This window comes from Capra hircus, chromosome 5 (genome assembly GCF_001704415.2).
Source record: "Capra hircus breed San Clemente chromosome 5, ASM170441v1, whole genome shotgun sequence".
In the NCBI taxonomy this organism is placed as follows: Eukaryota; Metazoa; Chordata; class Mammalia; order Artiodactyla; family Bovidae; genus Capra; species Capra hircus.
In genome coordinates this window covers 112284767-112297690 of record NC_030812.1, presented here as the reverse complement: position 1 = coordinate 112297690, position 12924 = coordinate 112284767, and the positions used below count along the sequence as shown (strand labels likewise).

The window sequence follows — 12924 nt, the reverse complement described above, 5'->3', positions numbered from 1 at the left end:
CAAGAATAAGTCCTAGAATTCTTTGTAAACTGTAAAGTGCTGCCTGAATGTCTGCCCCTGTCTGTCTGGGAGACCTACACATCCCAGAAGAGCCAAAACCCCAGGTATTGTCAGGGCAGCATCTTGGTCAATCACACAGACCTGGGTTCAAATCCTGCCCCTGCCGCTTCTGGCTCTGTGGCCTTGGGCAAGTTACCAGCCCTCTCTGAGCCTTCACAGCCTCCTGTGTGGAACAGGGATGCCGTGTGAAGACTGGTCTTGCAGATTTGTCAAGGGGCGCAGGAGGGCAGGCAGGTCACGCATTTAGAGCCCCACCTGGCACCCAGTGAGGCTCCGTCCTAGTCCTGAGCCATTATGCTGTGACGGGATGGCGCTGGCTTCTGCCTGAGAGTTAAGTAGCTCTCGAGAGCTAATCCCAAGTAAATGGGCTGGGGACTGGCAGGCGGCCAGGGTTTTTAATTAGCTCCTGCCCCGAGATGAGGCTGTTGTTGCTCCACTGTTGGCAGCACGGTGCCTGCGATGAGAGGGGGGCGTGAGGACAGCCTCCTCCTGCCTCTGCACGGCCTCCGCTCCCAGAGCCCCCGCCTCCCGGAAGGCCCCCACCCACCCCACCGCCCCCGCATCCTCGACCACTAGAGTCTCTTGCAGCACCCAGCACAAGCTTTCTGAAACCACCTTCTGATCCTAGTGTGTCCTGCTTGCAGCCTTCAGACCTCTTCCACCATCCACCCTCTGCTCGCAGCCCAGCACAGCCGCCCTGATCCATCCCAGGCAGGTTTGCGTCTCTGACCACGCTGACCATCTTTTCATTTCTCGAGACCTTCAGGCCCTGGCACCTGCTGCTGCCTCTTCCTCTCCTTCCTCTCTTCCAAACTAAGAGGACTTAAAAAAAATCTTTGGCTGCGCTGGGATTTCGTTGCCGTGCTTGGGCTTTCTCTAGCTGCCGAGAGCAGGCTCTAGGTTCAACGGCGTGTGCAGCACGTGGGTTCTTCCCGCTTCCCCTGCATTGGCAGGTGGATTCTCAACTCCTGGACCACCAGGGAAGCCCCAGCCTTCAGGTCTCTAACAGCCCTTTCTGCCGGGCTAGGCGCTTGTTTCTTCTCATGAGCCAGAGGCTCTGTCTCTGTCGGTCAGCGCAGGAACCACGCTTGGGAAAACTGCTGGTTCATCGTCCACCTCTCCACTGGGTCCTAAGCTCCGGAGGGCAGGGATGGGGCCCCCGTGTCCACGTTGCCTGGTTCACTAGAGGTGCCTGGCGAGTGTGTGATATTGCCCAAGGGCCACCTAAGCGACACCCACATGGCAAGCACTTACTTCCTCGTCGGTTCCCTGAATGTGTGCAACATTCTATCAAAGGAGGGTGATTGCTGGAGAAAGTGACGTCCAGACTGGGGGTGAAGGCAGAGTCCATGAGGGACAGAGAGGACTGGACACCTGGTCTGGCTGGTGCTCACTCAGCAGCCCTCTTCAGTAGTCGGCCCTGTAGCCGGGGACCCTGTCTCCCTGCTGGCCCTGTGCCCTGCAGCACCCACCTCCCCAGAACCAGGCCCTGTGTGGTGGGCGGGGTACCTTGACAGAATCTTTATCGTTTCCAGTATCCTTGGGCAGGTGAGTGATTTGATGTAGGTCTTGGGTGTCCCAGTTGGCACAAGTGGTTAAAAAAAAAAAGAACGCCTGCCAATGCAGGAGACATAAGAGATGGAGGTTCGATCCCTGGGTCTGGAAGATCCCCTGGAGGAGAGCATGGCAACCCACTCCAGTATTTTTTCCTGGAAAATCCCATGGACAGAGGAGCCTGGGGAGGCTGCAGTCCACAGGGTCGCAAAGAGTCAGATATGACCGAAGTGACTTAGCATGCATGCACGCATTAAGGGTATTTGCCACGCTTCTCGGGAGAAGGTGGGTGGAAGGTGCTGAGTGATCAGTTTCCAAGTGGCCTCATGGGTATCTGCCAGCCTTTCCTCTGTGGGGTCTAGTGGGGTCTGGGGAGGAGGGGAGCTGCTGGTCCCTGCCCAGCTTGACGACCCTGATTCCTTTCCCCCAGAGACAGATGTGGGCTCTGTGGAAGCACGTTGCCAAGAAGTGCCCGCGTCCCAGTGCCACCAGCAGCCCGGGGCAGCCTCCATCAGACTCCGTCTACACGGTGAGTCCTCCAGCCCCTGAGGCCTGACTCGGGGACTGGTTCCCTGGCTCAGTGAGAGTTCCAGCTACGTGACTTCTCTGTGAAGTCCGAGCCTCTGCTTCCTCATCTGTGAACTGGGGACCAATATTCCCGCCCTGTGGGATTTCTGTGAAGGTGAACCGGGGTTACGGGTTTGTGGCCCTGGCCCCTGGCAGACTCGTAGATGGGAGGCGCCTCTCGGTGCCCTCCTTGGCACGCCCCTCCACTTCTGGAACAAGGGGGCGGCCAGGGCACAGTGGTGAGGAGTGAAGAAATTTCCTCCGTCTGACCAAGTGACAGTGACCAGCTCACCAACTCCTTCCTGTTTTTATTGCACAAACAACATTGGAGCAACAAGAAGAATCACAAAAAGAGGAAAAGGTCGGGCAGTGTCCCACACCCTAAACAGAGCAAGGAGTTTCAGTTCTTCACCATCCCCTTCCCCACCACACACACACACACCACGCACACACACATACACATGCACACATGCACGCGCATTGTTTTATGTCCTTACAGCCAAGCAGAGGTGCTGTTTGTTGCCCAGCAGGGCCTGCCCACCTGGTCTACACGTGGCCACTCTGCCCAGGGGCTGGGATGCCAACAGACATTCCTTTCCAGTTGCGTCTATTTTAGCTGAATGAGGAACATATGCTCATTGTCGAGAAAGCGAAGAATAAAGGCTACCCAATGTCAGCTGCGGTCTCAACTCTACGGGACCTTCAGGTCCCGCCAGGTGCGGGTCTTGGCTCCACACCTGGGAGGTGCACAGCCATGCCAGGGGTCCTGCAGGGGCCCCCAGGGGATGTTCTGGGACTCTGCCTGTACGAGCTCCAGCTGTTCCTGTACCCACCACCCTGACCCGTACATGAAACACGGATCTTTCCTCAATGTCCAAAAATCCCCACACAGAGGGTGTTCAGAATATGACCCTGATTATCAAGGATGAGGTAGATGGGGATGAGGCAAAGACAGGGTTCCTTCAGGGCAGCACTGATGGCCCCAAAGGGGACACAACACTGCCAGCTTTCCCAGAGCCTTGCCCCCACTCCCACTCCAGGGGATTTCCAGCAGCCACTGCTTCCCACGGGGCCCCAGACTTCCCCATAGTCTCTTTTCTCCCGGCAACTTATCATAGTATTTTCCCTAGGAGGAATTCTGATATCAGCTGTTAAATAAAAACATTTCTTTCTCTCCATACACACACATACACACACACACACACACACACGATCTTTCTATATATATCAAATAGAAGAAAATAACCATCATCCTAAACCTATCTTCTTCCAGGATAAATACTACTAACATTGACTTCTATACCTTGCAGTCTTTTCTGTAAACACATACCGAGAGACCCATACACACACTCACACACACACATTTTTTTAAAGAAAATTGGAGTAGTACCGCTACTTTTGTTCATGTTACAATATCTCATGAACATCTTTTCACATGAATAAATATCCTTCTCCAAGGTTATTTTTAATGGAAGAGAATCACTTTTGCATGGAGCATCTTTCTTGCCTGTGTTTAGACTTCTTTGAGACTCAGGCTAACTTTGCTGGAGTGTGGGGAAGAGGTCTGATGGCCCTGCCAGGTTGCTGGGTGGTTCAAGAGGCTTTAAGGCTGGAGGGGAGCTGGGGAGAGGGTCCACAGACTCTGCTAGCCCTTGAGACCTGTCCCTAGTGGCTAGGGTTGGACCTGGGCAGGTAAGAATGACATGGACAAGCATGACGATGATGTCAGGGGTCGTTTGGTGAGTACTCCCTGCATGCCTGGAGCTGTGGTACACCTGTCATCTCATTAACACTCATAATGGGGCTCTGGGCGTGTTGTTCCCATTTTATTTTCTAATTGTCTATTGCTGGAAAGTTGAGATATGACTGGTTATTTTTTATATGATTTATTTTTGTATGTTGACTATATAAAGAGCAACCTTGCTGAACTCACTAACTCTAATCCTTTCTCTGTCCATTCCGTTGTATTCTTTGTGGACCCAGCCATGCCATCTATGAATGATGGAAGTTTCCTTTCTTTCTTGTTAACCTTCAGACCTTGTATTTCTTATTTTCTTGTCTTACTGCACTGCCTCAGACAGTGATGGTGAACAGGAGTGGTGGACAGGGAGAGACCTGTGTGTATGTCCCCTCTCTACTTTCTTTCTCTCTTTTGTTGTATTTATTTATCTGGCTGCACTGGGTCTTAGCTGTGACATGCAGGATCCTTAGTTGTGGCGCTCGAACCCTTAGTTGCAGCAGGTAGGATCTATTCCCTGACCAGGGATTGAACTCAACCCCCAGGATTGGGAGCGTGGAATCTTAGCCACTGGATCACCAGGAAAGTCCCTCTACTCCATTTTGTTTGGATACTTTGATCACTAATTTTCAATCTTCCATCTTTCCTAATTCATGCACTTAAAGCTATGAACTTTCCTTTAAAGTGGCTTTAGCTGCATCCCACAAATTTTGATATGCCATATTTTCGTTATTGTTCAGTTTAAATTTCCCACTGAGGTTTCCTTCCTCCCCCATGAGTTATTTAGAATTGCTTTGCTTGATTTTCAAATGTTTAATTATTTTCTAGTTTAATTGTTTTTTATTCCTTACTAATTCTATTGTGATCAGAGAATATCTTCTGTATGATTTCAATCCTCTGAGGTCTTTAGAGATCTGCTTTAGGTCAGCTTACATTTCAAATGCATTTGAAAAGAACTTGCATTGTGCATGGCTGAGTGAGTGAGTGTTCTTTGTGATAGAGAGGTCAAGCTTATTGATTGTGTTGTTAAAGTATGCCATTTCTTTATGGGCTTTTTGTCTATTAGATGTTGAGTGAATCAAGTTAAAATCTGCCCATATGATTGTAGATTGTATATTTCTCCTTCTAATTATGTTAATTTTTACTTTTTATTCATATGAAAAAATGCTCATGATATATTGTGACCAAAAAAAAAAAGGCTATCCTGCTGCAATTCATGTGTGTGTGTGTTTGTCTGTGAAAATTGACCAATTAAGGAGCATGGATTTAGATTTAGCCTGAGAGACTGGGCTGCAAAGCTTAGTTTTTTTGCTCATGAGTTCTGTGACTTAAAACTTTCTAAGCCTTGGTTCCATAAGCTGTGACACAGGGCTGATGTAGTTTTCCATTTACAGTTTGCAAACATGTTACGATTTCCTCTATCTTCAGTTTCTCATTTTGAGCCCACAGCCCCTCCAGTGACCCTGCTCTTTTTCCACGACTCCTGTTAACAGGTCTGTCAAAATTCTGTCTTCAGTTTCTCTCTCTCTTTCCTTTCTGATCCACTTAGTCAGGCTTTCTGCCCACCTGTTCTCTCTGCCCACCAAAGCCTTCCTTCTCAAGGTCGCTGTTGGCCTCCATGATATTAAACCCAGTGGCCCTCTGGGTCCTCCTCTTCCTTGGTGAGCTGTGGTGTCTGAGGCCAGCAAGCGCTCCCTCCTCCTGGACACACTTTCTCTACTTGCTTCCAGAACATTCCACCCTCCCGTGATGCCTCTCTGACTCACCGCCATACATCCTCAGCCTCCTTCACTGGTTCCTTCTTAGAAACCAGAGGAATCCTGACCTCTAAACGTTGGAATCCAGGCCTGGAGCCCTTTCTCTTTGAGCTTCTCTCCCCTCCCTGGGTGATTTCATGCAGCCTCAACCTTTTGAGACCGTCTACACTCTGACAGCTCCCTCATTTCTATGTCCAGCCCAGACACCTCCTCTGAACACTGGAACCAGCTCTATTGGGACCCCTCATCAGCTTCTCTCTCAGACCAGCCTCCGGTTCTTCACCCGTGGAACTGCCTCTTCCCGCAGTCCTCCTGATGCAGAGGATGACCACGCCACCCTTCCTCCTGCTCAGGCTAAACATTCGGGAGCTGTCCTTTCCTTCTCTCCTTGCACTGCTGCTCCCGTCAGGTCCATCAGCACGACTTAACTCCAGACGTATCCGGAATCTGAATCTTCCCACCCCTCCAGGCCTGACGCTGGTGGGAACCACCACCATTTCTTGCCTGGAGCCCTCCATTTGGGTTCTCCTCCTTTCTCCCTTCCTTTCTCTCTCTCTCTCTTTCTTGTATTTGGCTTTGTTGGGTCTTAGCTGTGGCATGTAGTGCCCCGACCAGGGACTGAACCTGGGCCCCTGTGTTGGGAACATGGAGTCTTAACCACTGGACCACCAGGGAACTGGAACCCCTGGAACCCCTGCAATTGGTTTCTGATCAGCTGGCCCGTGATTACCCTAGCCCCACTGTCTGTGCTCCGATCAGCAGCAGCGGAGTCACCCCCTCCAAACATAGGTCCCATCCCTCTCTGCTCTGAGCCCTTGGTGAGCCTCGGGCCTCTGAGAAGCAGACACCAGGGCAGGAGTAAATGCGTGATAGTGGTATTCGGGGACCACCTGTGAGAGCAAATGGAAATGACTGGGAGAGCTGATGTAGGTCTGGTTCTGGGTAAAGGAAAGGGCGAAGGAAGGCGGAGAGGACTTGCTGACCTGCGCGCAGCCTACGGACGCTTCAGCAAGGCCCCTGGGAGCCCGGTCAGAGGGGCCCGGGGGTCTCCCAGGGTGGGAGAGGCAGGGATGGCATCCCTGCCGGGCTCAGCCACTGGCTGGGGCAGCCCACGGGGCTGTGGCCTCTGTGCACACGAACGCTGGGTCTCAGAGCCCAGCAGCCGGGCCCTGGGTCAGTGCTTTTGATCCCTGGAGCTGGAGGTCTGCGGATCACACTCACGACCGTCTAGTGAGGTGGATTCCTGTCTCACTCAGAGTGGGCACTGGAGCCCTGACTTTTCTTTGAGAGCTCTGCCCACAGGCCCTCCCGCCGGGGCACTCACTCGCTCCGGCACACTGGTCTCCATGCTTTTCTGCAGACATACCAGGCTTGCCCTGCTCCGCCCTGTGGGGGGGGCCTTTGTGTTGGCTGTGTGTGCCCCCCCGCCCCCGCTCCGAGGTTCTGTCTGGAGCTGTTGTGGGGCCCCTCCCTCGCTCCCATCTCCCTGCTCAGGGGGCACCTTTGCAGGGAGGCCTTTCTGACCTCCTCACCCCCACCCCAACCTCCCCACCTGTCCCCGCCGTGACCCAGCCTCCTTCCCTTCCTTCTCCAGGTCTCTCCGTGGCCCTTACGGCCACTGTTTGCTTTCTGACTGTGGTCTGTCTGGGACCCCAGGGCCCAGCACATAGCAGGCGCTCAGCAGTCAGCTGAGTGGAGGCCCGCTCTTAGCTCCCGGGTGCCTGGGGTTCCCTGGGGGCTCTGTGCTGGGCAGAGTGGGCACTCCATGGTGAACGTGGGGTGTCAGCGTTGTAGTTTCACATGTCCCAGGAGCATCTGGATGCCTCCCCTCAGCTCTGCTCCAACTTCCGTCTGGCCCAGCGCCCTCATTCTCGCGCTCAGCCTCCAGCCCTCCTGCTCCTCCTGGCAGGAAGAGGGGCCTTTCCAGCACACCCCTGATGCCGTTGCTTCCCACCCAGAAACCTCCAGTGACGCCCCACTGCCAGCTCCTCAGCTGGCACGTGAGGCCTTCACTGGAGGCCTAGCCCAGCCCTGCCTTCCCGGACTCCCGTTAGCACCATGGGCCGTTCACTTCAGACATGCCAGGATCCTGACCTAGAGCAGAAGTGCTCTGTCTCTCCTGAGTATCCCTCCTTGCTGAGCAGGGCTCCCAGATCTGCCCCAAGAGTGAAGTGAGTGAAAGTCGCTCAGTCGTGTCCGACTCTTTGCAACCCCATGGACTTTACAGTCCATGGAATTCTCCAGGCCAGAATACAGGAGTGGGTAGCCTTTCCCTTCTCCAAGGGTTTTTCCCAACCCAGGAATCGAACCCAGGTCTCCCGCATTGCAGGCAGATTCTTTACCAGCTGAGCCATAAGGGAAGCCCCCAGAGGGCATCAGGCAACTCTCAGGTGTCCATGAGACATAGCTCTTGTGTTTCCTTGATGACAGGTGTGGGTATTACTAGGGGAATCAATGTCCAGGACCCTCAGATTAGGTCTTGGCTCAGGGCTGCTGACTGCAGACCTCAGCCCACCCGGACAAAGGCCTCGGCGCTGACTTCACCCCTCTACCAGGGCTGATGACCACTCAGCTCAGCACCACTGTCCATAGAGGGCGGCAGGAGACAAAGGACTCGGGGGGCCTGGATCCCAGACAAGTGGCTCAGCCCGGCCCAGCCTCAGCCCAAAGCACAACACAGCAGCGCGGCCCACCCCAGCGCTGTCCAGGCCAGCCGTGGCAGCACAGCGTCAGCCTAGCCCAGCCCGGCAGCCGGTTCAGAGGCCTGGCCCTCTCCCCGCGGACGGAGGCAGCCCCCATCACCCATCCCTGGAAGGCCAAGAAGGTGTCCTGTTGACAAGGTGGCCTGCATTTCACAGCCTGCTGATGCAGGTCACAGCCGGCATGCAGATGCCGCCCAGCAGGTCAGGGCTTGTCGCAGGCTTCTCTCAGCAGCTGCTAATTGGCAGCAGCTCCTGCAGCCGCCCTTTCCCCAGCCCTGCAGCCGCTCCCGTCCACAGCCTGACCGCCGCCTGGGTGGGTCAGAGGCCTGCAGGGCCCCGGGTCAGGATGCTCTTCTCTGGCTTGGAAATCACTTAGCTGCGTGCCCAGGCCGGTGGGAGCACACATCACAGAGGGCAGGAGGAGCTGTGAGACCTCAGACAGCTCCGGGCGTCTCTGGGCTGATATGTGGTGGGCGGCCCATGGGCACTGGACCTGAGGGGACCCTCTGAGGGGCCCGAGATCTGGTCTTCTGCCAGCATATCGGCAGAGAGGTCCTTTTTCTTGCTTCTCTCTGTGACCAGGAACATCCAGCTTGGTGGGAGGGCGGCTGTCAGATCTTCAGAGATCCAGGACTGGGTGGATGGAGGCTGGGGGCCCAGGGCCGCTGGGGAGACCCACACCCCGTGTGTCAGGCTTGCCGGAGGTGGCTGGTGCTTTGGGCAGGCATGAGAGCCCAACAGGCCAGAGCAGGTCTCAGAAGATGCCTTTCACTGAAGCTGGGGCTCCTCCCTGGGGCCTCCCTGCTCCCACAGGCAGGTCAGAAGCCCCTTTTCCAAGACCCTCCCTCTTTCTGACTTGGAGGTCTCTGGGCAGACTTGCCATCCCTGTGTGTGATGCCCTTGAAGTGAGGGTCTCCCCAGTGCCAAATGGCTTATTACACAGGTTTTCATGCCCTGCTCTTTGGAGCCTCCTCCCACCCCTCTTTACCTCCCCTCCCTTCTCTTGCCTCAGAGTACCACCTGTCTCTCCAGCCTTCCTCAGCAACCCCTGCTTGCCTGTTGCCAGGGAAACCACCTCCTTGGCAACGAGCCGGCATCCATATGACATGTACACGTGGGAAGGAAAGGTTCCTGCCTCTTGCTTAGGCTGTTGGTGGCTCTGCTCCAACAACCCCCAAGGAGTAGCATCCACCCTGGTGCCCATCAGGGTCTGAGCAAGGGTCTAGGCTGTGACTGCAGAGAGGGCAGGGAGGCACCAAGCCCCCCTTGATGATCATTCAATCGTTATTAAGCACATGTGACTCACTAGACCCTGTGCTGGGCCCTTTGTGCACAATATCTCATATAATCATCCACTGAGCCTGCAAGATGGACAGTTATCCCCATTTTACAGATGAGGAAACTGAGGCACAGGAAGGCTCCCGGTTGCCTGTGGCTGGCAGATGTCAGAGCTGAGAGTTGAGCCTAATCTTGCCTGATTTCAAACAAGAAATTGTTTCTTTTTATTAATACCATCCTGAGGCCTCTGGTCAGGCTGTTCATAGCTGGACCAAGAGTCAGTGGGGCCCTAAGACACACACCCAGGTGAGTGAGGAGCCCCTCACCACAGCTCATTCAGGGCTGTTCTCCAAGGGTCCCAACCGCGGCTGCGGTGACCTAGAGACAGATCAAGCCCCTCTGTGGGAGAGGAGTGTGATTCCGGTGTGAGCCTAGGTCCTCTGTGAGCACAGGCTGGCGGGAGGGGTCAAGGGAGACCTAGAGGGGTGGAGGGATGAGTGGGACCCTCCCAGGGGCTTTGGTCCAGGGAGTGAGGGGGGATGTTCGCAGAGCTCCTGTTGCAGCCTTGGCCATGGGAGTCACGTCGGGGGACTGCTGGCTGCCAGGTGCCCAAGGCCCTAAGGACAGGCAGGGACAGTTGGTGTGGGCCTGGGCCTTTCCTCTTGCCAGCGAGCTGGAGGCCTGGAGAGCCCTCCGGGCTGAGCACAGGCTCCATGAGAGGCTTGAGGTGGTGGGAGGGCGTGGCAGGGAGCACCCAGAGGCGTGGCACTGTGCAAACTGGGGAGGGGTGAGATGGCTCCAAGAGGGAACGGTGGGCGCAAAGGTGCGGCTGTGTGACCGAGAGGAGTGAGACTGGGCGCCGTGGGCGTCCCCTGACCTCCCGGGTCTCCTGCAGGACCTGCAGCGCCGCGAGTCCCAGGTCTACGACAGCATCCAGGGTGAAGCCGGCAGCCCGCCCACCTCCCAGGGCCTGCTCTCCCAGGTACGCAGGGTCGGGGCAGCGAGCCTGGCTCCTCCTCTCCCTCCACGTGTCCTCCTTCCACTTCCCCTCCTCTGGGAAGCGCCCGCCATGTACCGAGGGTGGGGCGTGAGCCACCCGCTGCTGAAGCAGAGCCCTCCCCTGAGGCGGCTGATCTGGTACTTAGGAGGCCTGGTGGGTTTACCCCCTACCCCGGCACCACCCCTTTCCAGCTCTGCCACCCTGGCCAAGGGGCTAACCTCTGTGCCCACATCTGTAAACTGAGGACCCTGAGAGCATTCACCTCCTAGACTTGCCATGAGGATCACAGATGGTGCTGCGACCCAGTAGGCGCCATGCAAGGGAGCAAGCGTAACCACCACTGGGCACGGTGGAGTGTCTATGCCCGTCAGTCAGGCAGGGGTGTGAGGCTTCTTGCTGTCCCCAGGCTGAAGGTGGCTGGGGACTGTGCTGGTGGCAGCCGGGGCAAGCCTGGACAGGACTTTATTATTATCATGAAGGGGTCTAAGGCACATCCCTCCATCATGAGTCTCTCTTAAACCTCAGTCTGCTCATCTGTCAAGTGGGTGCATGACAGTTTCCTGCAAAACCAACTGCCCATGAATTCAAATGAGTTCCAAGTTAAGTAGCATCTATACCAGAGCTCTGGACACCATCAAGTACAAGGGTCTCAAGGACCGTGGCTGGGCACCTTGGAAGAACCATCAGGAAGTGAGGGGGGCAGGTGCTTGGGCCCCCTAGCAGAGGCTGACTCTGTTGAATCTCCTATTCTCAAAGCTCTTTCTACGGTCATCTCTGAACTAGGCTGTGACTGGAGGCAAGGCTTCCCCACCTTGGGACCCCCAAGGTTGTCTGGGCCATCCCAGGGAGTGACCACTGTATGACAGGCCCTGAGGTCCTGACCAGGACAACTAGACGCTGTTCCAGTTCCCCAGCATCCTCGGGTCTGCAGGAACAGGGTCATGGATTCTTACAGACACACAGAAACATCTGTGAACAGTGGGCTCTGGGGAGGGACTAGCCCAGAGTTGAGGAGGGGCCTCTTGGCGTGCTGAGCTGAGCTCTGTAGAGTGAGGAGGAGGTCATCGGGGAACAGATAGGGTCCTGGGAGCACCCCAAGAGGAGAGATGACCATCTGGAGAGGCCTAAGGCAGGAAAGAAGAGGCCTGTGGGGCTGGAGGGCAGAGAGCAGGCGTGGGGTGGGAGGACAGGAGAGGAGGCTGGTGAGGTGGGCCTGGGGACAAGAATAGGGCTCCCGGTCAAAGCTACTTAGAAAGCCATCTATTTGTCTGCCTTTGCCCAAAACTAAATTAGTGCAAATTTATCTTTCCCCTCCCTACTGTTCATTTCTTTCTTTTTTCCTTTCCAGGAGAAACAGCATAAATTTGAGGGTGATGGTGAATTTAACCTGGTCTATGAAAATCTCTAGGATGAGCTCTGCCTGCCCACAGGTCTCGCCCTGGATCAGAGGCCCTGGGGAAGCCTCTCCCTCCAGGGAACTTGATCTGTATTGGAAGTGCGGCTGCAGGGTACCCCCTCACCTCACCCCCACATTTACGAGGCTGGCCCCCACGCCTGTTCCGCAGCCCAGTCATGCCCCTCAAGTGTGCCACGTCTCCAGGCTTTTGCCCAAGCTGTTCCCTCTGCAGGTGGGCACTCCCTCCGTCTCCAAGGGCTCTCTTGGACACCTCCCATCCCTGGGGCCCTCCTCACCCTCTAGGGACGCTTGGGCTCTCTTGCACCAGCCTGAGCCACCAGGAGGTTCCAGCGGGGACCCAGTACTGTGTGCACACGCAGAGTAGATGAATAAAAGAGCAACTATACAAAAGGCCCCCACCCCTTACCCGCTGCCCTGTTGGGCCAAAGACAGAGCAGCTGTGCAAATGGAACCGGGGGCCAGCGTGGGAGGTACGGGGTGTGAGCAAGAATGAACCATGCGGAGGCTGGGCTGGGAGACCGAGCTGGAGGCCCAGGATGTGGTCATCGGTCTGGGGGCCTGGGGCTGGGAGGGTCAGGGCACATGCAAGTGAGGAAGGAGATCTGGGCATCAGGGGGCAGGGAGGAGGGTGCTGGCAAGACAGGGGCCGGACAGACTGACGCTCTCTGCCTCCCCCCACGGGGACCCCAAGGTTATTTACCCTTCAGCCTGCCCCCGACACTCAGCGTGCCAACTGCTGCCTCCCAACGCCCCCTTCCTCAAAGCTCCCCACCCCCAGGGCCTCAGTGGTGCCTCCGTCCACCCTGCAGCCCTGTTCCCCGGAGCCCCCCTCCGCCTGGCCTGTCCCCACC

General features: G+C 55.8%; 1 protein-coding gene across 1 annotated transcript in view; it reads left to right on the top strand.

Annotated features, from left to right (window-relative positions):
- Positions 1 to 12458, top strand: part of NFAM1 (NFAT activating protein with ITAM motif 1) — a 36495-nt gene extending 24037 nt beyond the window's left edge. The window contains exons 4-6 of the mRNA XM_013964382.2: positions 2045 to 2143; positions 10552 to 10638; positions 12005 to 12458. Coding sequence (XP_013819836.2) covers positions 2045 to 2143; positions 10552 to 10638; positions 12005 to 12064 — 246 coding nt within the window. The 3' untranslated portion in view covers positions 12065 to 12458. The remainder of the gene's footprint in view (positions 1 to 2044; positions 2144 to 10551; positions 10639 to 12004) is intronic.